This window comes from Bacillus rossius, chromosome 17 (assembly GCF_032445375.1).
Source record: "Bacillus rossius redtenbacheri isolate Brsri chromosome 17, Brsri_v3, whole genome shotgun sequence".
In the NCBI taxonomy this organism is placed as follows: Eukaryota; Metazoa; Arthropoda; class Insecta; order Phasmatodea; family Bacillidae; genus Bacillus; species Bacillus rossius.
The window spans coordinates 34,161,250-34,187,218 of NC_086344.1; the positions used below are offsets into that span (position 1 = coordinate 34,161,250).

At 37.2% G+C, this 25,969-nt stretch overlaps 1 protein-coding gene across 3 annotated transcripts in view; it reads right to left on the reverse strand.

The window, feature by feature from the left end:
* Positions 1–676: 676 nt before the first annotated feature.
* Positions 677–25,969, reverse strand: part of LOC134540649 (cyclin-dependent kinase 1) — an 84,145-nt gene continuing 58,852 nt past the window's right edge. For 2 of the 3 annotated variants that reach the window (XM_063383521.1, XM_063383520.1), the window contains exons 2-7: positions 20,760–20,822; positions 18,199–18,355; positions 14,441–14,735; positions 11,055–11,218; positions 6,653–6,794; positions 677–1,458 (exon numbers count right to left, since the gene is read on the reverse strand). In XM_063383521.1, coding sequence (XP_063239591.1) covers positions 1,357–1,458; positions 6,653–6,794; positions 11,055–11,218; positions 14,441–14,735; positions 18,199–18,355; positions 20,760–20,822 — 923 coding nt within the window. In that variant the 3' untranslated portion in view covers positions 677–1,356. Of the gene's footprint in view, positions 1,459–6,652; positions 6,795–11,054; positions 11,219–14,440; positions 14,736–18,198; positions 18,356–20,759; positions 20,823–22,658; positions 22,748–25,969 lie in introns of those variants that run through there. The other variant, XM_063383522.1, reaches the window with a different exon arrangement.

Genomic DNA, 25,969 nt, shown 5'->3' on the forward strand with positions numbered 1-25,969 from the left:
CAAGTTGGATAATAATACTGAGCAACATTTCAACAAAACATATTTAAAATCACAATGATTTCCCTTACGACTTATCATGAAATTTGTACCATAATGTTTGGCCGACATAGTCGAAAATAATTATTTCCCTTCTTTGATCATCCATCTCTAACAAATTTTTACTTTAATAATGTTCGTACATTTTTTTTTACAAACAAATGCTCAAGTCTATTCTATTATTATGAATAAAAATAATTAGAAATCTAAATCTTATAATAAACATTACATTCTTACACTCGTGTGTTGGCGAATTGATAAATAAAAAGTACTAAAATATATTAACAAGGATTTACTGTAATTTGAAGCACATTAATAATTAAAAACAACCAATGGAATACGAAAATCAAACTGACTTGAGCAATTAAAATTAACCTTTTGATACTATTAAATATGAATGTTTAAGACAAGGAGCAAAGAAATTCTCAAAAGAGTGTAATGACTATTTTAACTCCCATTAATTAAAAATTCTCCAACATGTACGAACAATCATAACTTATTTAAAAAATGCACGTTTTTATTAAATTCCAAACAAAGCAAGATATCAGAAATTAAATTTTCATCCAACATATTTACTACTAACAGCATTCTGCAGAAAAATTTTAGAAAGCAAGAAATGAAGTATGTAAAATAACAAAAATACATATATACATATTTATTTACATATATTCTTAAAGTGTGGTAAAGAACATTCCAAGCAAATTCATAGATTCAACCCTGGCGGGTGTTTATCAATGCTGTATGGCAACTCAACAGGAGTTTCATTCAAACAATAAGAGATTCTAAAAAGTATACTAAATAGAAAAAAACAACAAACAAGATAATTTATGGATAGTCACCGCTAAAAGGAACTACAGACTAAAATAGACATATAACATCCGATCTTACAAACCACTCATTACTTCTAACACTACAAAAAAAAAAAAAGTTAAACCGCCTTGCCACTCAGAACACGATTAAGTAGCTACAGCCAATGGCAGCATTTTTTTCAAAAATGGGAAACTGGTTTTTGTTTTAACTTGACACATTTGATTTTACGTCACCAATGAGAGCACAATTGGCAGAATATAGCCGGGGAAAAAAAAAATTCCACGGCTAGATTTATCGAAAAAGATGGCTTTGGGAAAAAATTCCCTTTGGGATAAAGTGCAGCAGCTCGGTGAACGCCGCGCAAATAGGTCCACACTTCACGTGCCTAGAGAGAGAGCGACAGAGTGAGCAACGCGGAGGCTAAAACAAAGAACGCAGTGCGTCCGAACTCTCAGCCAATGGGGCAACTCCACGGAAAGAGGTCACAGAGAGGAACAAACGCGGGCTCGCTCAGACGACCGGCAGCGAGGCGAGATCCAAGCCCTCGAAGTACGGGTGCTTCAGCGCGTCCTTGGCCGAGATGCGGTGCACCGGGTCGTACGTCAGCATTTCCTGCAACACGCACAGTAGAACGCCACAGTTACTAATGTCTAACAGCATCAGCTGCAAGCGTCGTCGAGAGTTGGTCCAAGGTCACAATTAAAGAGAAACACTCAAACCTGTTTCAGATAAGCGCACGCGCTGAAACGGTTCTATTGTTTTCTCGCTTGCAGCGCCACCAATGCAAAAGAAGACTCCTAACAATTGGTAGAGGGTGAAGTAAGTATTGTTAAATGCTACTTAAATTCCATGATATAACTTGCATTTTGGTGCTATATGATTAGGGACCAGATTACATTGCGTTATTTATAACATATTTTCATTTTTGAAACAGGAGATTTCAGCATTATTGTTTTTATTATTTTTTGAATCCTGGTGATTCATAAATTTATTATTAAAGAACATTACATTTATGATTTAGGCTATTATATATTGCACATTTAAAATATAATAATTTTTAAAGGGTTGTGCGAATGTTCGGTATACCGATACCGAAATCGAAATTATGCTACTTTCATTTTTGATTTCGGTAAGAATTTCATCTGTCGAAGTTCGTTTTTAGCGAAATATTTCGAGCCAAACGAAAGTTCAATAGCTTACCGAAGTTCATTTGTTCTAGTTGAAAAAGAAATCATAATTTAATAAAAATGTACAGTAGAATACCGGTACAATAACGTACCTTATTATAAAGTATATTTCACTTAACGAATTTTTTTTAAGTCCCCGCCAAAAATCATATCTTCGCCATGCAAAACGGTTTCAGTTTAAAGTATCATATTTTCACTATAACGTAAAAATTCTACTAGTAGCGTGGCATTACTACACCAAAATTTTCTTAAACTGGTAAATAAATTTCCAGCTAAATGATTAATGTAGTAGAACAAAGATACACAAATACCACCGCAATGTATTTTCTAACCTCTAAATTCTCAAAACAAAGTTAACAAACAGTTGCGCGCACAACCATGGATTATACCGTACGTAGTATGCGACGTGAGCAACACAACACCATTCGATACATCGAAAGACGGCAGTTTGAGAGAAGTATTAATTATTTAGACAAAAGTGTTACGCTACGCTAAAAATACTGTTTGATGTCTGTGCCGGGATTGTTTATCGTTATTGTTGAGTTTATTTTCAGGTTACGTTATTTAGACACCGCATTGTATTTGTGCTACAATATGAATGATCCTGGAGATAAAAAGAAACGAAAAAGGAAAAAGTGGATATACTCAGAGAACTAGACAAGGGGAAAAAAGCAAGTCGCAGTTGCGAATACATATGGCATTGCGGCTCTCCTGTAGCTATTTTTTTATATATTTTTTTCTCTTTGTAAAGATATGTATGCATGTTTCAGTACTAAGTACAAAAACTTGAGGTACCTGTAAGTACTTAGCACTGAGATTCTACTGTAATGTCTTTATATGATTTGCTTGTTATTACTAATAATGTAATAACATATGCAAATCATATAAATACATTAATTAGAAAAAAGATTTCCATTAAGATTAATTTACGTGGTGATGAAAAAAAACTCACGTTAATGAAAATACTGTAAAATCATAATTTGAACAAACATGGCAGATAAAGTAAACAAAATTCAACCGTGATTACAGTAGGCCTAGGTATCAGAACAAAATCATGCAATATTTGAAAAATTACCTGATTCATTTGCTTTCAAACAATAGTGTAGGTACTATATTCGTAAAACATACATTCCATAACTGTTAGTACACTATTTAGTAGTGGTGCACCGATATGACTTTACCGATTACCGATTATGAGAGCAATAATCGGCAGATACCGATTCAGTTACCGATTATAATGAAGAAATTTTTTTAAGTGTAATAATGCACACATAAATTTTTATTCCCGTGTGAATTTAATAACAAGATTAGGTAAAATCGAGAATACAGTTATAACAGTATAAAATATATAAAATACACTATTAAGTGATTGCAAAGTGTAAATTAAATTAACTTCTATTTATATTTGTTATTGTAAACAACTTGAACTACAGTCTAATAATTGTAATTAAAATGGGTAAGTTTTGGTAAATATGTATTGTACGGATTAGCGCCAAAAAAAATCGTACAAATATGAAATAACTTTCATTATATGCTATATTACGTCCTCTTTTAAGAACCGCCTGCGGAGATAAAAAATTCCAAATACTTTTGGAGATATGGCCGTTCTTATTTTGCTATACCAGACGTGTGTAATAATTTGACCGTCGCCATTTTATATTTTGCCGTGTGCGCGTGAATGTCTAAATAACAGAAATTGTCCATTAGGTAAGGTTAGTTACATTATAAATACTTCAAAATAAACGGAAATTAAAAATAATATCAATTTATTTTACATGTTGTATAGTTTTAAGTATTTATAATGTAACTGACCTGACCTGACCTAACAAAATGGGACAAAGGTAGATTAGGTCAGGTCAGCTACATTATAAATATTTTGAAACTGAACGGACATTAAAAATAATAAAATTAATTTTATTGGTTGTTTAGTTTTAAAGTATTTATAATGTAGCTGACCTGACCTAACAAACCGGGACAAAGGATAAACAGAATAAACTCACGTAAGTTTCTTTTTACATGATGTATTCGTTCACGTGAGAGTCCTAAGATCCACATAAAGTTCTGCCATTCCCGATTACACCCGAATATTCACCTTCGGCCAACCTCGGGATTTATTTATTTTTGCGCAGGAAAAATGAATTGAAATATTAAAAGTGGTCGGATAGGTTAGCTACATTAAAACACTTTATAACCCTTTGGATGGTTAGTTAGGTTAGTATAGCTACATTAAAATAAACAGAGAAATATAAATATTAATAAATAAACCCGAGGTTGGCCGAAGGTGAATTGTTCGGGTGTAATCGGGAATGGCAGAACTTTATGTGCATCTTAGGTTTCTCCGTTCGGGAACATCGCAAAAAAAAAATCATACTTGTAAACAAGCAACTGTTATCGCTGCATGAGTGCACAGGATGAAAATTAAAAAATTCGATATCTCCAAAAGTATTTGGAATTTCTTATCTCAGCCGGGTTTAATGAAAAGAGGAAGTTTAAGAGCACAGAATAAAGGTATTGAATAAAGGTATTTTCGGATTTTTAAAATTTTTTTTTAAAAAAATCGCCAAAAAATGAAGATTAAAAAATTCAATATCTCATAAAGTAATTGGATTTTTTTATCTCCGCAGGCGGTTCTGAAAAGAGGACGTAAGATAGCATATAATGAAAGTTATTTCATATTTGTACGATTTTTTTTGGCGCTAATCCGTACAATACATATTTACCTAAGTTTTTGTTGCGGAAAACTAGCATTATTATTGACTATCACATAAGGTTGCATCAAGAAATTACCGTTTAACAATGTAAACATGCTGCTTTATTTTGTTCACTTGAGTTTATAGAAAAATGTTTCCACACTTCACTTTATTTCTCCCTACTCGCCATCTCACTATAATTATATAAAAATGACTCAAAACCAATTCTAGCACATGTGATTTTATTTATGTTGACTGAATATATAAAATTATAAATACTTTTTCACTTTTCACGTCATACAAATAACAAACGGATAATGTTACCAAAGACGCCCATAACGAGTTTGTAAAACGCAGTGATAAAAACTAGAAGGTATCGGGACCACGATTTTAAACCGCTACTACGACTCGAAAAGATCGATTGTCATAGAATCCACTGCAACTGTTTGTGGTATTTTGATTGCGTGCCATCTATTTTACGTCTCTGGCTATAGGTAATGTACAAGGCCACTAAACAAAAGACGAAACGTAAATAAACGTGTAGGAAAAATGTATTTTTTATTGTTCGAGGCAATGTGATTTATTAAACTTGACGAAATATCTGTAATTATGATATGATGGAGTTAGATGAATTTTGTAATATATACAAATATTACCGTATTTCATCCTAAAATGTGTAACAAAATATTACACGGTAAAAACCTACTTAATTACGCCGGGACGTAAATAATCGGCAAAGTAATCGTTAAGATAATCGCCGATTACGATTAATCGGTAAGTACCCATAATCGCCGATTACGATTCATCGGTATCCGCATCGGTGCACCACTACTATTTAGTATTTACCGTATACACATAAACAAAGAACGTACCTACTTTTATTCGCGCACAGCCAAACAAAAACATTGTCGTCTGCTTTATTTAAATTTTACATACTCTGACTGGCATATAAAATCCTCATAATATACAGCCAATTAGACAAAAAGGTCAAAAAGTCACTGCATGTAATGACCACTTGGCAGCAACCATTTGTTATGTTTTGTTTTGACCATGTCCCTTGCCTGGTTTACAGCTTCTTGAGCTAGCCATGTGTGACAGTGGTGCAAGATGGCGGCCGTTCCGCAGTATTCACGTATTTTTTCATCAGTACCATGCACGTGATAAATATATTATCATAGACTGCAACATTACGACTGTAAAGGAAATAGTCTGTGCGCTGAAAGATCTGGATTGATTCTTGAAATTTACGAGTGACATGGGGCTGTGTTGTGTGGTCTAGGGCGGATGTTGATTATATTAAATAGTAATATTTATATATACATCAAAAGGTACCAAAATGATTTATGTAATAGAATTTATTACTGAAGAGCAAATTTTGGGGCACTTTTTTTCTTTGTTAATTAAAAAATTTCGCTTAACTTTCGTTAAGAATATATTTATCTCATAGAAAAATTCATTTTCGTTTCACTTTCGCGAAACTTGATAAATTTTCTTTCACTTTCATTTCATGTGGATAAAGTCACTTTCGCACATCCCTAAATTTTTAATAAGCTTGTTTAACTACTCAGAACAAAAATAAATTTTTTAAGTAATTGTGTGTTTCAAAAATGTACCACTGCCATAATAATAAAAAAAAATTACGAATAACACTTATGTGAAATCTTTTTTAAAAAACTTTCCCCATCAATTTACCACATACATTTTGGTACAAACTTTCCGCAAAACAAATTACATCAATCAAATTCACCATATTAAAAATTATAAGGTTTATGGAATTCAGTTAAATTTCTTATTAAGAATGCTGATCAATATGATCTTGGTCGGATTTAGGTGCTAAATGATGTGTTAACTTGCATTTCCGGTGTTATCAAGGGTTTTATCGCAACCCACCATATAATGTGTCCACATTTAAGAAGCAAGGGAACCGACCTGCAGCAGGTCCAGCGCCAGGCCGTCCAGGTTCTTGACGTGGTTCTCCAGGTTGTTGTCCGTCCAGTTGGGGAAGGAGGCCTTGTAGTCGGGCAGCTTCGACACTCCGGGCCACAGCTTCTCCGTCGGAGTGCGGAGCACCCTGCGCACGGCACGGCACGCCACCCCCCCTCCGTTACATCCGTTACGCAGCGCCGTGTCTCCCCCGGACCGGCGCGCCAGTCTTCTCGCGGCGACCGCGACATCACGCGGCGGGGAGGCGAAGACAAAAGGAGTAATGCAAGCAGGGTGTCCACAAGGGGAAAAAAAATATTTCGTAACATCTCAGGCGAGAAAAAAAGTACTAGATTAGAAAGAAAAAAGTACTAAATTATAATTTGTTATGGTTTTTTTTTTAACAATTTAGGAAGTTATTATGACATTGTACAATGCTCGAACTTAAATATATCACACCACACACACATACATTCCATATTTTTTTTTTTTAATAATTAAATAATAAAACATACTGGAGTTACAATAATATTATTACATTAAAGAAAAAATGTACTAGATCTGTACTAAACCAATTTAAAAAAGTTATAAAAGTACTAGATCTAGTACTAAATTACCAACTGTGGAGACCCCTGAATGCAAGTCCCTTCGAGTGCTTTGTTTTACGCCTAAAAATTACTCTAAAAAAAAAAAAGCACTTTATGGTCATTTTCATTATCACGGTCCTAAAAATACAGTTTAAAAATTTAATCCCACATCAAAAGCACTTTTCGGCCCTCAACGAATTCTTAAATGCTTTTCGCAAAGACACTTGGATATATCGAGTATTTTTGAAATCACGTTTTTTCCTGAAGCTATGTGCGCGCCCGGGCAGACGGCGCCCTTAATATTCTAGGTAAATATTTTATTTTTTTTATGTCCAACACTGTTGAAATTGCAGACTTATTGAGTGGCCAAACATAAATAAAAGGTAATAATAAAAAAACAACCAGTGCATACTTTTCACATAATTAGCTGTCAGAGTTAAATTTATAACATTTCTGTGCAGAATAGATAAGAACCAAATGGAACAAATACAGTGAAACCTCATTAATACAAACCTGAAGGGGAGTAAAATATTTCAGTTTGTAATAACGAGGTTCATATTAATGAGGTTCTTGAGCCAATAGGTAGAATAAGAACTCGATAAGAAATATTGAATTCCTACATGTCAGAGCACTAAAAATGTGGAATATTATTATTGTAATAGAAGCCAGATATTGACATGCACACTAACAAAATACACTTAGAAGCAATTTTAATAGTTTTAATAAAATATACTATAACAGACTGATAATTAGTATACATATACGTATGTATGTATTCTTATTTAATTTGCTTCCAAAGTTTTGACAAAAATGATTAACATTTACCGTACAGTTAATTGCTGTTGAGTGTATAGCAATTCTTATGCAAAGTATGCAAGATATATTTACATAGGTTTAAAAAAATCATTAATTTTTTTCTGGACACACTTATCTCTGTAAATATCATTTACAGCAGAACATATCTTCTCAAATCCTGCAATCAAGTCAATTGGCACATCACTTGCAGCAAGTACATTTTCCAGTGTACGCAAAGCACTGATTGTATCACTTTTGCTTGGAAGTTTATGCACTACCTCACCATTGTCGTCATCACCATCATTATCCTGACTTGTACCACCCTCACAAAGTGACTGTACAGCGTCAGCCGTTGGTGTTTCCTGTAATCCTCGTGAACCAACAAGATCTTCTGCAGTTAATCTTGCACTGGTGTACACACTGTCATCAATATGAACAAACTCATTGAAGTCATTATCAACTTGCACATGTTCTTTTAACTCTTGCCAATCCTCTAAAGGTTGATCACAGTCAGGTTCTTCAACAGTTTGCTGGCCAAAACCACTTTTTGCAAAGCAATGCACAATTGTCTTTTGGCTGATGCTGTCCCACGACATGGCTATACTGCGGATAGCATCCAAAACTGACCATCTAGGAAGCTCAGTCTTTCCTTTTTCACACTGCCTGATAAGGTATTTCACCAAGCGCTGTCTGTAGTTTCTTTTCAAGCACTGTATTATACCTTGGTCGAGTGGTTGTGTCACACTTGTTGTATTTGGTAGCAAGAAGAGTAAGGTAATGTTTTCCAACTTCATACCATGAGCAGTATGTGCAGCACAGTTGTCCAACAATAACAAAATTTTGCGATTTAGAGTCGCCATTTTCCTGTCCAATTTTAACAACCACAACTGGAAAATTTTTGTGGTGACCCAAGCCTTACTGTTTGCCTCGTAATCTACTGGCAGGTTTTTTGCTGCAACATCTTTGAAACATCTTGGCTTGGCAGACTTGCCAATAACCAAGGGTCGAAGTTTAGTACTGCCATCTTGATTACAACATAGTAAAACTGTAAGACGAACTTTACTGTGTTTACCGCCATGGCAGTTTTCACCTTTTACGGTTAGAGTTTTATTGGGCAACAGATTGTAAAAAAGCCCTGTTTCATCCATATTAAACACATCTTGTGGTGCAAATTTACTTACGATGGACTGTACTGACTGAAGCCAGTCACTCGTTGCTGTTTGGTCGACAGCTGCAGATTCGCCACAAATGGATTTTGTGGCCAAATTATGCCTATCTTTGAAGCGTTGAAGCCATCCGTTGCTGCAATGGAAATCGTCAATTCTGAGTTGCAGTGCCAGCTGATCAGCCTTTTCTTGGATAATAGGCCCGGAAATTGGAACTCTGGCGGCGCGCATTTGATGAAACCACTCCAGCAGTTTGGCCTCTAATTCGGAATGTTTACCGACGCGCATCCTTTTCTTAGTTTGATTACTACCTTTCCTGACCGCTTCTTCTATTTTATCTGCTTGCTTTAGAATTGTACTTAAGGTTGATTTTGATATACCAAACTCTTCAGAAAGTTCTGTTTTCGTTTTTTCACCCTGACGAACTGAATTTATTATCTTAATTTTCGTCTTCAATGCAATTTCCTTGCGTTTACGTTTTGCCTCCATTTTTATGTGTGTACGTACAAATTCTAAAGTTTAATAAAATTCTCACGAGATAATTCACTTAAACTTTCATTACAACGTACACAAATATTAAACACGTTAGGCGTAACATATATTTTGTTTTTATTGGTCCGGCACAGATTCATGTATACAAAGGAAGTACAAAATCGAACGTAAATACCATCCCACGTGAAGTTCGATATATCGAATATTGTACAAACGCGAGTGATTTCTGAACATATCGAACACACGAACGAGTGATTTTGAAAACATAGAGTTAAAAACACACTTCGGACACTCAGGCGGGGCCGTATCTTTGTGGTAATCTTTGGTTCGTATTAAACGGTAAACATGACTGTTTGTTTATACGGACGGGAATTGTTATTGTTCGCTATACATAATAACGAGAATTTCGTATTAACCAAACAAATCTTCATTGTGTTTAATGGGCATATTTCACGGGGAAATAGTAATAGGTAATATTAACGAGTCATTCGTGATAAGCGGGATAATATTAACGAGGTTTCACTGTAATTGCAAAAAAAGTTTTTAAAAGTAAAATTGGTGTCTACTGCACGGTACACTTAAAAATTTATTTCAGAACTATCAATTCAATATTATTTAGCCGTTTTAAAATTATAAAAAATCCGATGAAATTAAAAGGCCAAGTAAAATGTTATAATATATATATATATATATGAAGAAATGAAACCATGTAACGAAAAAGCCAGCAAAACAGACTTAAAAACCTTGAAAGTTCCAGATTTATGTTACATTTAAATCTCCTTATCCATACAGCATAACAATGTCAAAAATGCAACTTGGCCAGCTAATGCAAATGGAGTGCCTTATTTATAATTTTTTTTAAAGTATATATATATATTCATGGGCGAATCAGACATGAAGCTTTCCATCACAACCAAATAATTCTTCAAATAAAAAACAAATAGCAAAATTTCCCGGGGAAATCCGACTGAATGTTAAAAAGAGCTTCGATTATTTCTGTAGTTACGTAATCTTTACACAGGCCATGTCGACTCCCCCTCCCCCCCCCCCCTTTCCAACCAACATGGCATGACGAACCACCGGGATGGACAAATCACACATACTAGCCATCCTGTAAACATCCGTCTGCAAACTACCAACTTAAAGTCTGTTCACATGTCCTTACATTACTTATGTCAGATGGATAGTTTTCTTTAAACCAGATCCCAAAAAAAAAAAAATGTTAATATTAATGCATAGGAAATTTTCTTAAACCTGTTTATTTTTGCAGCAAGTTTAAAAAAAAAAAAAAAAAAAAGGCAGCTGGAAATGAAAGTTAGGACAGCTAAGGTTCGTTCGGGAACTTCTCTCGCGACCCTGCCCGCCCACCTGAATATGCGGAACAGCTGGTCTATCTCGGAGTCTCCCTGGAACAGGGGCCTCTTGGAAGCCATCTCGGAGAAGATGCAGCCGATGGACCACATGTCGACGGGGCAGGAGTAGCGCGTGGCTCCCAGGAGCACCTCCGGGGCGCGGTACCACAGCGTCACCACCTGCGCGACAAGCGGAGACCACGTCACACTGCACGGCGAGTCAACGCAACACAACACCGATACGCAAGTCAGTAACACCATTCGGCGCAGAAATGTCCATACCAGGGACACGCATACTCCGCGAAAATATTCCGAGATCAGTTATAAGTTAAAAACACCGCAGCATCGTCTTGTGTTCCGTGACTGGGCGGATTCCTTTCAGGCGCATGTTGATTGTCACAACAACCGATCACAGTAAATCCAGTGCGGAAGCAAACGCGTCACGAGTGGCTCGGTCTCAAACATGGCAACGTCTTCTCTAGCGGTCGGGCCGCCAATCACAAGGGAGAAACCGCCGGTGCGGGTATACCTTGTTGCAGTCTAACAGGCGTTAAAATTTATTCGCGAAAAATGCCTGCCCCTATCCATCACATAATCGTCAGACATTTTATACTAACATCAAGTTTTAGATACCCTCTTTTAGCGCTTAACGGTCGCACGCGCGTAATCGTCGCACCCATATTTTTGGTCGTCCAAATTTGGATTAAAAAAAACTCTCGCGTAAACATCGCATGATGTTTTTGGTCCCGCTATTAGATTCAGAGCGCTTTGTGTGGGTATTTTTTCAGTATAAAACAATGTAGTTTAAAATAAAAATCTAATATTTATTCGGACTTTACCTCTTACTTGTTTAATTAACGTTAACACGTACAGTGGAACCTCATTATTACGAGTACGGGATACTACGAGACCTTCGTTGTTACGACAGTTTTGTAATGCATCGTCAGTTTCACTACGTAAATCATAGTCAATTAAACCAGTTATTACGAGTGCCTCCTTGTTGGTCTTTTCTTAAGTACGTGCGATTTGAATGGCATATTTAAAAAAAGGAATAACACAAACACACAGTCATTTAAAAAAAAAAGTTCACGCAGTAAATACAGACAGCTATGTGGCTACCAGACGGTCTGGGTGGAAGGACTGGTGACAAACAACATGTGCTCTCTCTTTCCCTCCCTCTTTCTCTTGACGGCACCAGTTGCTTCCCATCCTAAGTCGGCGGAGGGGTAAATATAAAAAAAAGACCAGCCAACAACCTTCCTTTCTTCATTCCTTTGCTCCCTTTTTTTTTTCCACCGCTTCACATACCTTCCCACCGTGATCTTGAACGGCACCGGTCTTTGTATCAGGCCATTTCATTTGCGATTAAATGAAAAACCATTGTAGATACAAAAAATTCCATAGACACTTTCTATTCGTAATTTAATTTGCTACAACTTTTATTCAACACTTTTTTTCACTATAGTGCACCCTTTACAAGTCACGGTGTGAAATTAAGACTGTTTGGATGGTGCAGGACTTTAATTTTTTATATTCGGTTATTACTAGTATTTTTGCCACCGTTGTCAGCTCTTGTAGTAACGAGGTTCCACTTAAGTTGTCTAATGTGTAAACTTTCTTTTAAAAACGTTTTTAAACTTTATAACCTTCATCTTTTCGTCTGCGTCACCGCGATGAACCGCTTACAAAAATGTAGACAGCGCTCGTTGCAATCATTAATGTTTGGTTATGTTGCTTCCCGTATAGAGCGCGCACAAGTAGCCGAATATCGATATCTCGCCGAGTTCATGCAACGCGCGCCTCTGTCAAGTGCCGAGTTAACTACATCTGATGGCCCGCTCTCTTTCGTGGTGTGTGTCCTTACTGCGGCGATAGTTAAGCGTTTGTTCGGCTTGCATTTGGATCACAGATTTTGTTTTTCTATTTAAAGATGAAAGTTTTTTTTGTTGCATGAATTAATTTAAATATGTAGATTGGCGTGCTCTTTTATACTTTACGTTTTAAATAAACGTACTTTCCATGAATTGGTTTTTTTTATGAATATAATTATCGAATTAAAATTTTTTTTTACGCATAATCGTTAAACCCCTACTTTTCAAGCTTGATTTTAGAATAAAAAGTGCAACGATTATGCGAGAAAACACGGCAATACATTCAAATCTCTTAAAATCAGAGGTGAGATCTAAAAAACACTGAACATGAACAGTTTTATTTTTTGGATTTATCAAAATTCGTTTAAAAGGGTGAAAATTAGGGGAATGTTTTGGTTTCTCTCTCTGATTACTATCACTTAAAACAACTAACCTCACATCCCATTAGCATTTCTCCCCCCTCCCCAGCATAAACTGCACTTGTCAACTTTTCTGCGTCCGTGTTGAAGGCAAGCGACGAGACCGTCTCCTGAGCTAATGTTTGCATTTATCGTAATTCATCCTTTTAAAGGTTAAAAATCGGGGTAATGTTCTGGTTTCTCTCTTTCTATATATTTATCCCCCTGGTTACTGTCAAATTAAAACGACTTGAGCTCACATTCCAATTAACATTTATTTCCTCCCCTGCATAAACTGCAATTGTCTACTTTACTGGGTCCACGTTTGAGGCAAGCAATTGTGCAAACCGAGAGACGGGTCGCCAAGTGTGGCCGAGAGACGGGTCGCCAAGTGTGGCCGAGAGACGGGTCGCCAAGTGTGGCCGAGAGACGGGCCGCCAAGTGTGGCCGAGAGACGGGCCGCCAAGTGTGGCCGAGAGACGGGCCGCCAAGTGTGGCCGAGAGACGGGCCGCCAAGTGTGGCCGAGAGACGGGCCGCCAAGTGTGGCCGAGAGACGGGCCGCCAAGCGTGGCCGAGAGACGGGCCGCCAAGCGTGGCCGAGAGACGGGCCGCCAAGCGTGGCCGAGAGACGGGCCGCCAAGCGTGGCCGAGAGACGGGCCGCCAAGCGTGGCCGAGAGACGGGTCGCCAAGCGTGGCCGAGAGACGGGTCGCCAAGCGTGGCCGAGAGACGGGTCGCCAAGCGTGGCCGAGAGACGGGTCGCCAAGCGTGGCCGAGAGACGGGTCGCCAAGCGTGGCCGAGAGACGGGTCGCCAAGCGTGGCCGAGAGACGGGTCGCCAAGCGTGGCCGAGAGACGGGCCGCCAAGCGTGGCCGAGAGACGGGCCGCCAAGCGTGGCCGAGAGACGGGTCGCCAAGCGTGGCCGAGAGACGGGTCGCCAAGCGTGGCCGAGAGACGGGTCGCCAAGCGTGGCCGAGAGACGGGTCGCCAAGCGTGGCCGAGAGACGGGCCGCCAAGCGTGGCCGAGAGACGGGTCGCCAAGCGTGGCCGAGAGACGGGTCGCCAAGCGTGGCCGAGAGACGGGTCGCCAAGTGTGGCCAAGCGCCTCGTCGTCCCGCCCAGCGGGAACGCACCTCGTGGGTGTAGATGCGCACGGGGATGCCGAAGGCGCGGCCCAGCCCGAAGTCGGCCACCTTGATGACGCCGTCCGAGCCCACCAGCAGGTTCTGGGGCTTGAGGTCGCGGTGCAGCACGCGCCGCTGGTGGCAGAAGAGGATGGCCCGCACCACCTGGTACAGGAACGAGCGCGTCCTCTCCGCGTCCAGGTACTTGCCCGGCCCCAGCTGGTCCAGGTAGCGCTTCAGGTCCATCGACAGGAACTCGAAGATGAGGTAGAGGCGGGGCTCCTCCATCAGCACGTCTTCCAACCTGACCACAAAAAACACAGTGCATGTGTCCACAAACACCTGGTCCACTTGCAATACCGTTTTAGGTGGGGTCATTACTCTATTAGTTAAGGGCCATTAAGCCTCGCCATCTTACAATTTCAAATATACCGGTAACACTTGCAATAAAGCTTCCGTGCTAATTTTTATTTTATTTTGGTTTGGCATGGCATAGGACTTGACTATGGCTACTTGTCGAAGCCAACACTTGTGAACTGGTGTGATTATCGCAACAGTTGTAGTTGCCCGCTTGATATAAAAAGTTACTTCCTCGTGGTGTTTACAGACTAAAGCCTGTTAGTAACTATATACAGTAGAATCCCGCCGATGCGACCCCCCTCTGATGCGTCCATTCCGTTTATACGACTGTTTTTTGAGAAACCGTGAAAAATTTGAGCAGAGAAAGTCGAAAATTTGAGTAAAATCAACTGAAAAACAAGTCTGTTACACTTTGTTGGGGGCTGTGTGTTCACGTTTATCTTGGCGGGAGCTGTACTGTAAGCAGGCAGGCATACAAAAGACGGCTAAAAATAGATACCACCCCTCTAGACTGTCCACGCGGCAGTGTCTAGCCGAGCTCGGTGCCACCACTATCGCACGAAAAGCCGTCTCAGCTGTCATGTTATCTTACCTGCCCAGCGGCTTGACGTCATACGTGACGTGACGCGACGCTTACCTCTCCCATCCCCTGCTAATTCTTCAAGGCTCATCCCTCCCAGAGCCACAGACATTATAAAAACAACCTCACCCCCCCCGCCACTCCTTTTACCAACTAACATTTCAACACATTCCCTCTCTTATTTCAACCTTCTGCGTGAGAAACTGTCAGCATCCTCCTCCCCTCCCACACCGTGTGCGACAAAAGCCAGGTTGTATAGTCCATTCTCAGTAAAATAAATATTTTTATGGGCTTATACGACTGTCCTTCGCTGTTAATAAATACTTTATAAGTTTAAGTTATTATGATACAATTTGTTTATTAGTCACACAGCAGTTTCTGCTGAAAAATCACTAATACCTCGAATTTTATTGAATAGAAAAATTTAGCAGGGCCGTAAATATATTTATTTTACTGCATAGTTACTTTTTAATCTGCATTACGTGTTTTTTTTTTTTTTTTTCACGCTGTGAAGGGACGTGGAAAAGATAATTGCTTGAGCTGTCAAAATAAACATCACCGACGGCAAGGGCGGGAGCGCATCCTGTCGGTCTGTCGCTGTGATTATCTACTCCAAAAACATGTCACAGCATTTCAGGATAGCATTGTTCTTATATCTTTCGTTTATAGCCGAATGTTTTCTACCTGATCCACACAAGTTCCTTCGCCACGTTTTGAACGAAAATAACAACCAGCCGGCCAGCATAGCCGAACTCGCGTGACGCAAATTCATTTAGCGCGAGTATTTTATGTACTTGAATTTTTTTTTTTGGGGGGGGGATTGGCCCGAATTCTCTATTGCGACCATTCCGTTTATAAGTCCGTTTTTCCGGGAACCGTGAGGGGTCGCATCAGCGGGATTCTACTGTAGTTGCAACAAGGTATAGAAGGTTTAGGCGTTATTATTTGTGTCTTAACATGTCATAAAATTGGGGTGAATAATTCACAAAATTGGAAATATAGAAAAGAAAAAAAAAACAGAAAAAAAGATGGAAAAATACAAGACAGCAGGTCCTAATCCCCTTAAGGAAACATTCAACATATTTAACACTATACTTATTTTGCATTTTTTATTCTGCCACAAAAATTTTCACCAAGTGTTAAAAAATTGCTGTAAAAAGTTGTGCAAGATGTAACAATTACAAACACTTCCGTAACATTTTACATCCATTATGTAAGACATAGTTAATATATTTTTTTATAATAATTGTTACGGAACAAAAGCAAGACAGAGGTAGGGTTAAATTTATAGAAAATAGCCTTTAACTACAGTAGAACCCGTTTATAGTGAACCCGCCTATAATGAATTCCCGTTTATTGTGAATTTCCGTCTCGGTCCCGGCAAAATGATGTGAGGTTATGTATTAATTTATTGGATATAGCGCACAACTTTTGTCAATGTTGATACGTTTTCCCGTGTACCACGAACAAATTTTGCCGACATAATGCACATTTATCTCAAATATTTTCATATAATTAAAAGTATTTTCACAAAACGTCTATTCTGGATCACATTAACGTTTTTCTCCGCAATATGCTACTCGATTGTCCACTGTTCATAATATAAACAAGTCGTAATCGAGTGGCCTCGGTAGGCTACGTGTAGCCAGAAATGGTGCTCAGTTTGGTGAAAATAAAAATAGTTCTCCCTGCATAGTTAAAGAATGGGCGAACGCGTGTACATTTAATAAGTTATCAAAATTGAACATAAATTACCGCCACACAAATAAGTATGTACATTATAGCAGCAAATTCAATATTTTTACGTCTCATTTTTATCGTTCACGTTTCGGACATTTTGATCGAGTAAGGTTCGTAAGACTACCACTAGATAGAACTCTGTGGACAAAATTTTTCCATAGAAAGTAAGAAATTTTCGTTCCAGCTTTAACAACTGCGATACTAAATGATACGTAGTGATCTTTGATGCGCCAGACTCGTTATTTTTCGTTTATTTACTTTTGACGGTAAAAAGAATTTCGTGTTATTAAGCTGCAAATGTGCTTCAATAAGAAATACGTACATAAAAAAGGGTGAAAAACGCGTTAAAAAACGTAAGGCATTATCTGTGCGAGATAAACTGGACATTATTAAAAAGGTAGACTCCAACCCCACTGTCCCGCACGTGTTAATATCAAAGGAACTGGGAATTTCAACATCCACATTAAATACAATATTAAACAAGCTGAACAATCTTCTTTCTCAAGCTGCGAATACGTCACAGAGTATTAAACGCCTGAAAAAGGGAAAATACGCCGATGTCGAAGAACCATTAAGAGAAAGTTTGTACATGTGTAGTGTATTAAAAATAATATCTGCATTTGCTCATAAAACTGTTGCTTTGAGTATTTCCATTCGTTCTTTTCTTGGCTTAGGCCTATGTGTAGTTAAGATTATGCTTTTGAGTATGTATTGCCAATATAAAAGTTTTCCCAGATATAAAGTTTCCCCTCTATAGTGAACATATAAACTGCTCCCTTCAGATTCATTATAACAGGGTTCTACTGTATTAGTAAAGACAAGAAAATGAAAACAATCACAATTGTGTGCAAGACCCAAACCTTAATATATTAAAAAGGTTTTTACACCAGTTTAACATTTTTACACATAGTCAATCAGCTAAGAATACAGCCAAACAAATTTTCAACGAAATTGACTTCATGGTTCCAACGCATTCAAGCGATCGTGTCACATCCAAGGAGTGAAGTTTCTGTCTCTCTTTGCTTATTATGTGCTTCTGACAGTAGAAATGTTTAAGGCTGGTTGGTCACTCAGGAGAACGTATTACCTGACGATGTTCGGGTGCTGCAGCTCCTTCAGAAGCGAGATTTCTCTGATGGCGGTGGAAGGCACGCCCTCGTCTTCGTTCTCCAACCGGATCTTCTTCATGGCCACCATTTCACCGGTCTTCTTGTTCTTTGCCTTGTATACAACGCCATAAGTGCCTAAAACAGCATTCATATTATACTAACCGACAGCCCCATCACTGATAACGATTATAATAACAAAACAGGGTGTCTACAAATACATAGCGAACCAATTACAAGACTTATCCAAAACATTAAAAAAAAAAAATTTTTAAAAGTTTTTTTATACAAAAGGTTGATTTTTAAACATACTTACATAACCAAAATCAAGCCCGAGCAAATGCGAAACATGATTTTCTACAATTCACAAGTACGTACAGTTAAGTTAAAAAAAGATTAAATATCTTCAGCCTAAAAAGAAGCATTAAACAGAACATAGTCAGGAAAAGGGTGCTGGAAATTTTGTAACAGCAGAACCGTTGCTGCTTATTTAGATACTTTTTCGTAACTACTTTGGCGATCAGCCCTTTAGTTCCCTTACTTTTTCGTGACTTTAAATGACCTGTTGACAATACAATAAAACATTCTTACTTCTTAATATGAATGGGCCAATGAAATTCCAAAATACCCTCAAATTATAAGTATTACAAATACAGTAGTTCACATTTTACAATTGCTACAATTTCAGTATGTCCACACAAATCTATACTAAGTGAGAGTATGAGTGTCTTTGTCCAAATTCTGAAAATTCTTTCACTGCTATAAACTATAAAGCTACATTATTCCAGATGGACACAAGCTATGTTTTATTCAATATTATTAAATAATTAATGTTACTCATATCCATTACTTTTTTTATTTGCATTATGTTTGCATGGAGGTAAGAAAATAGCCATAGGCATAATTAATTTTAGATTTTTTTAAATAGCTATATTTGTAATTAAAACCAGTGACAAGCCTACACTGAATAAAACATAGTATACTACAATATTGTTTGCTATTACTGTGTAACAAAACTCTTTGAAAATAAATTACTACATAGGGTACAATGACAACAAACACAAATGGGAATACAAATAGCAAAAATTTATTATTAGATAAAAGAGAAAAATTTGTTTATTTAGATATAATAAAAAAGACTGGTTTCTTTTCTTTTCTTTTATAAAACCCATTTTTGTCCGTAACCCTGGTTTTACGTTCTTCTGCCAGGGAGTCCTGACGGGAAGCTAAAATATGACCATCCCTGGCGCCAGGCACTCAGTTTGAGACGCCGCCAAAGCCTCGGCCAATCACAGGGCACTGTCCAGGAAATCAAAGAAAACGAGATTCGACTATCTTAAAATTATAAATATTTATTCAAACAAACTGTCATGTGGCAACTTCTTTAAATATGCCTTAAACAGTGTTTAAAACACAAAACCATTTAGCAAATATTGTATTTATACCTGTGAATAAAACAAATCTTTTAGCCACAGCAATCAAAACATAAAAGTTTAATTTTATAGTTTTAGCCAGGGTGTGCTCATGTCTACATGAAGCCATTTTTTTCCCTTCAGCTAACTGCTACGCCATATTGGTTAAACACTCGAAACATTGGCTGGAGTGCAGTGTTTGCAGCGTGGAAACGGTTTTAAGTAATTTTTTTTTTAATATGAAAGTGACCGTTTTTGACGGGAGATTGTAATTCATACTCACTAACCAACATCAGACGTAATCAAGCATCATTTTTTATGAAGTTTCGGGCATGTACAACATGGCGATCGCGAGGTAAAAAAAAAGTGACTTCACCCACGTCGCAGCACGTGTCTCCTGGCAGTTCCTAATTCCATGGTTTCAGTGCTCTGTACTACTGTTATAGTAGCATGTGTTTTTATAACTAACTAGAATTTCTCAATTTCCTCAAATCATCAAGACCTCCCAGATCAATGCCTAAAAAAAGAGACTGGATTCCAAATTATAATTATGTGCAACCTACAAACTCCAAACCTATGCAATGGGTGAAGATTGAAAATTAAATAACATAATTGAAACCTTCATCTTCACAGGACCAGCAGCTGGGACGACACACATTACTCACTTATCCACAATCCCAACCTACTTAACTCTTTAATTTAGGCGACTAAAATTTCCAGTTAACAAATCTCTGGGACAAACATACGAAACTGTTGTTGATCTGAGGAACGAATGCTTTCCTCATTGTACATTCCCCCCCCCCCCCCCCCCCAGCCCCGATAGCTCTCTCATACTTGTTGGATACCAATTTTCCCACCCAATATTTACTTATGTTATTTTCCAGGAGTAAAAGGTCTTGTGAATGGTGGTGAATATTAACTTTGCCCGACTTTACCGCTATTATATAATCTTTAGTAAATTAACCTTTTCATAAAATTCGAGGAATAGCATACAATGCAATAGAGATAGTGATAAATTTCTAGTGATGACTAATGAAAACTTATGTAAAAAGGATCCCTAGAAAAAAATGTATTCCAAAAACAGGGTAGACTTCTTTTGGGTACTTCAACTTAGACCATTAATTTCATACCTTCACCAATCTTCTCAATTTTTTGGAAATTATCCATTTTCTTGAGCTTGATAATACCAAAATCTGGAAAAAATAAAAAATCTTAAGAACAAAGTAAAAAATACTTCATAATACAAAAAAAATTCTCCGTATAAATTATGTGAGAGCCAGTGTAATGATTGATGACAAGAGCAAAACAGTGAACTCAATGGTAATAAAATAGTTTTTTAAACAAATATGTTAGACAACTCTGTAACATAAGCATGAGAGTTGGAATAATTATTTTCGAACACTGTTTAAACTGGTACATAAGTAATACCACTACTGTCTGCTTTTTATAAAGGTTCTGTTTACTACTCTATCTGTGAAATATTTTAAAAATTTTAACCTTAGGCTCTCTAACAAATAACTATTACATTTTAGGTTATTATCTACATTAATGGCAAAGAAGAACACATTACAAATGTGTTATATTTTAGTTATACTAACCATAGTGGTAGTTTATGGCATACAGGAAAAAGAATTTTATAATATTTTTTTTTTTGTGACCAGTTAAAATAGCATGTTCAAAATGATGTGATATTTACATATCACTCTATTGCAATTCCAGCACAATGATAAAGATTGGTCGGTCTACTGACAGATTTGATAACTATACATTGTACGGGTCACAGCTTTTTCGTAAAAAATTATAGAATTACAAATGTGTTTTTAAATACATGCTCCTCTATTTACCCTGAAAACAGTGTATCAAAATTCCCACTCACGAGAAATTACCATTTATATGTTCCATTAGGTAGCACGTGCACTAATGCAGTAATTGTCAAGTCACATTTCAATTTTTATTAGTGTAGCAGTCTCCGCAACACTGTATTCCGGTCTGGAGAGCTACAAGATCAAAATGCAGTAAACGGAACGGCAGCAACAATTACATTAATTTCAAGTGGAAACAGTCTAGCCTAAACTAATAAAGCAAAACATTAAAACAATTACGTCAATTTCTAGTAGAAACAGTCTAAGACACTAAACAAAAAAAACACAACATGGTAACGGCCACGTTACTGTACATGGTACCTACTGAAACCCAGTGTAAACTAAAAACAGCAATTTCTTGGAAGCCAGTTATGATTCTGAAACGCTGTTTTTGGAGGAAATAGAAAAACTGTGTTCAAATCAATTTGAATTTTTTTTTACTTCAAAGTTATGTATATGTAAAACTATATGTGTATGTATAACTGTAAATATGTAAATGACATGTTCCATAGCGTTATGGTTTCTACCAAAAGAAGGCTCAATAGAATACAAATAAAATAAATAAATTTTGCATATTTCTTATATATAGGAAAAGTCACGGCTATTATCATTTACAATGAAACAATGAAGGGAACACAAGCAATTGAAATCTGCCATTACTATTTAATTATTTTGTCTATTACAACTTTAGCTTCATACAGCTTTTCCACTCTTATCATGCATTTAGTTAGTAAGACCTTATGGTGAACTGCTGCAAAACCGAACTTACGAAGATCTTTGTCAATACACCAAATTACGTAGAAATGACAGTCACGTATGCAAAAAAATTATGCAGAATTTTAACACAGCTTTACCCAAATCCTAAAATTGATTCCTAACGTCCAAATTCAATTAATATTTTGATTTAGGGCCTAAAACTGTTTTAAATTGTTTTCAATAACAAATTCAATAACAAAACGTGTTACTGGATAGCAACATTAGTATAGCATCCCAATCATTTGTAAAATCACAATGTTTGGCCAAATTAGCAAAGAAAACGTTCTTTGTTCAAACCGTTCACAGCCGCTTTAAAAACATGCACTAATAGTTATATCACGATAAAGATACACACAGTCGTAATTCATTATGATACAAAATCTGAAAAACATTGAAATGTATATAACTTACCGCTTAGTTACACTTAAAACACCTAAACAAGCAATATTATGTTTGACAAACTTGGTTTTCGCGGTGCTTTTAATGGTCAACGGACGAAATTTCAAATAAACCAATTGACTGTAGCCAACCTTATAGAATAAAAATATTATAGTGCCAACGTTATCGCACGAAACATACATTTTGCTCTAAGACGCAAATAAGAAGGAAAATTCATAATTATTTCATCAATATTTATCATTAAAATATATCAATTTATTTTTAGATTTTAATAAAAAGAAAAAGCACCATTCACTGTCTGCGCATAAAGGTATCAATTATACTTACGATATCGAAATTTCAAAATTAGATGTGGACATTGACAAGTGCGTTTGTTTACTAATAAAGCTCGAATTTTGGAAACAATAAGTTGACGTACTACTTAATAAAATTCAATGCAAATTAAATACAAAACACTAAATGCATTGAAACGTGGACAAACAAATCAATAAGAAATATTTTTTTATAACCTCAAAATACCAAATGTGTTCGCTATGATTAGGGATGGATACAGGATTTTTTTTTTTTTGCGACAAAACACACAAGCCAGAGGCAGCTCTAGACCTTGCGGGGCCGTGTCTTTTACTTTTGCGGTGCCAGAATTTTCGGAAAAGGGGCCTTACAATGGAGCCTCGAGATAGGTTGTATTAAGGAAAACACCCACTGCTTCTCTCTTCCCCTTACAATTCTTCTTTATCATAGAGGTGGGTTGTTACAGCAATTTTCGGTATCTGTTCCAACCTGATACTGATACAGTAATGTACCTAGTTACAAGTCTCTGATACTTTTGTATCAGTGCAGTAGCGGTCCCAGGAAGCGACAAGGTATCAGCATTCTCGTTACAGGGTACACATCCTCCGTGCCGTCATCACCAGCGTAAAAAGGTATCGGTGTCTCTGATACATTATTTATCACGCCCGGTAATTCTCTACCTCTGTTAGGGCGCTTGCACACGCTCCGGCACAACCGGAGCCAGAGTTGGCACCGGCACCGGAGGACTCACAAGACAACAGTTCCTTATGGAGTGCCGCACACGCAGTCCGGGCCGGCAGGGAAACCGCTCCGGCTGCCGGCATGCCGGAGTGCAGCCGGAGATAACCTCGATAATCCGGACTACCTGCCCGGCGCGGAGCTGGGCTGCCGTCACAGCAGGCACCTCAGTCGCTCGCACAATACAAAACACTGGCACATAGTCCAGGCATTTTATGAGAAAAAGGGGTCGATTTATGGACAAATTGCAAGAAAAGGTTTTTATATATCAAAATTTGCAGAAAAATTCGTAGAATAACATAGCCGAAATCCACTTTATTTTGGTAACTTTTTTCCGGGATTTGTCCAGGAAAAATGCGGAATAAATTAATAACTGGAAAACGGTGTGTTCTACAAATAATGGTAAAAAAGACACTAAAATTAATGAGAGCCAAATTTTCCATAACATATTAAAAATGTACAAAAATCCACTAATAACTACTATTTGTTTTCTGGAATTCGTCCCGAATAACCTAAAATATTGAAATAAATTGAAAATGGCGCATTATACAGCAACATGTTTCAGGACAAAGTTAAAGTACACAACGATTTTCATAATATATTAGAAATTCACAAAAATCAACACAAAATAGGATTTTGGTTTTCCAGAAAATTTCCTGAAAAAAAAAAGACAAAACGAAAACATATCATACGTCAAGAAAGTCGAGACTAAAATTAAAGACTTTTTTGTATTAAATATAATTTCAATTCACCAAAATCTGCTCATATATATATATATATATATATATATATATATATATATATATATATAGTTATATTTTGTGACTCGTCCTGGAAAATCTTTAAAAATTTAAATAAAACGAAAACGGAACATCGTATTGAAAAAGTTTCGGTGGGACAAACAGAAGCACACAAGATTTCCTATACTAAATCCTAAATTCACTGAAATCTGGTAAATAGATTTTATTTTGTGATCGGCCACGGAAAAAGTATTGAATATGTAGGCTAAATAACAGAAAGCATTGTATCCCATGTCAAATTATGTCCTACCAAAATTATTTTCCAGAAAAAAAATGTGACTCATTTCAACTGCTTATCATTTGAAAGAAAAATTCGACACGTCCATTCTCACAAAACATACCATACAATTAAATTTACACAAGATTTCCAGTGACCTGTTTCGAGAAGAAATAGAAAAATATACACACATTGGGATGCACTCTGCAACACACAATACTGAATATATGTACATGCATGGATATGTAGGAACACCCTACCTTAAAAGCCGTCACAGTAATTGCAGTCCTCGGGAGGTAATTCACGCCGGTTTTTACAGGTTGATCCATGACAGTTTCCACAAGCCGAAGAACATGAGATGCCGTGTTTCCTACAACTGTAGTTGGATGCACCGCAACCATATTACCATATTCCTTGCAAGTGCACCTGATTACCTTCAAAAGGCATTCCGGAGCTGTTGGCTTGTCTGTCGAAATTGGCAAGAGAAGGTGGCCACATTTTCTCCATTCCCATTCTTCTGGATTCATCTTTATTCCCTTCCATTCGTGTATCTGATAGAAAACCCTTTAGAAATGGAAACGAGCTGAAGCACTAGTTGGAGGTAACTGTTCTGGTTGTACACATTTGGAATTAGTAGCTGCTTTATCACTAAACACTTTAAAACGTAAAATGTCGAGTGTGTCACTTCTCGACCCATTGTACAGGCGTACTAGCAACTGCTCTCCCGATTTTACAATGTCTTCTTTTGACACACTGGGAATACTATCTGAAAATACTTTCGCAAGTTGCCTGAAGGCACTGTCATTCTGGATCAGATCCAACATTTTCCCCTTTCCTATACTATAGATGTATGATGATGTGTCACATCCCATGAATGCATGGCAGAAAAGAATATTGCTACAAATTTCATCACCGAGCTTCAGCTTTAGCTCCTTAATGTGATATGTTTTCTTCTGCCTTTGTTCACTTTTTAAACACAAACAGTTATGTGATTGTGGGCCAAAGTAGTACAGTAAAAGGACAAGTAAATCTGTGTCTGTTACTATAACTGGTGTCAATGGTTCTTTTGCACATTTTAGAGCTTCTTGGACAATGTAAATATCTGCATCACTTGGTGCTTCGACAACATAACATTCTGCTTCGCGTAAATGTATTGCTAATAACCTTAAAAATGGTCCTTTATTTCGCTCGTTCAAAAGAAACATATCTTTACGGAGTGATAGTTGAATTTCTCCTGTGAATTCAACTACAGGTGATGCATTACCTCTTGTTCTTCT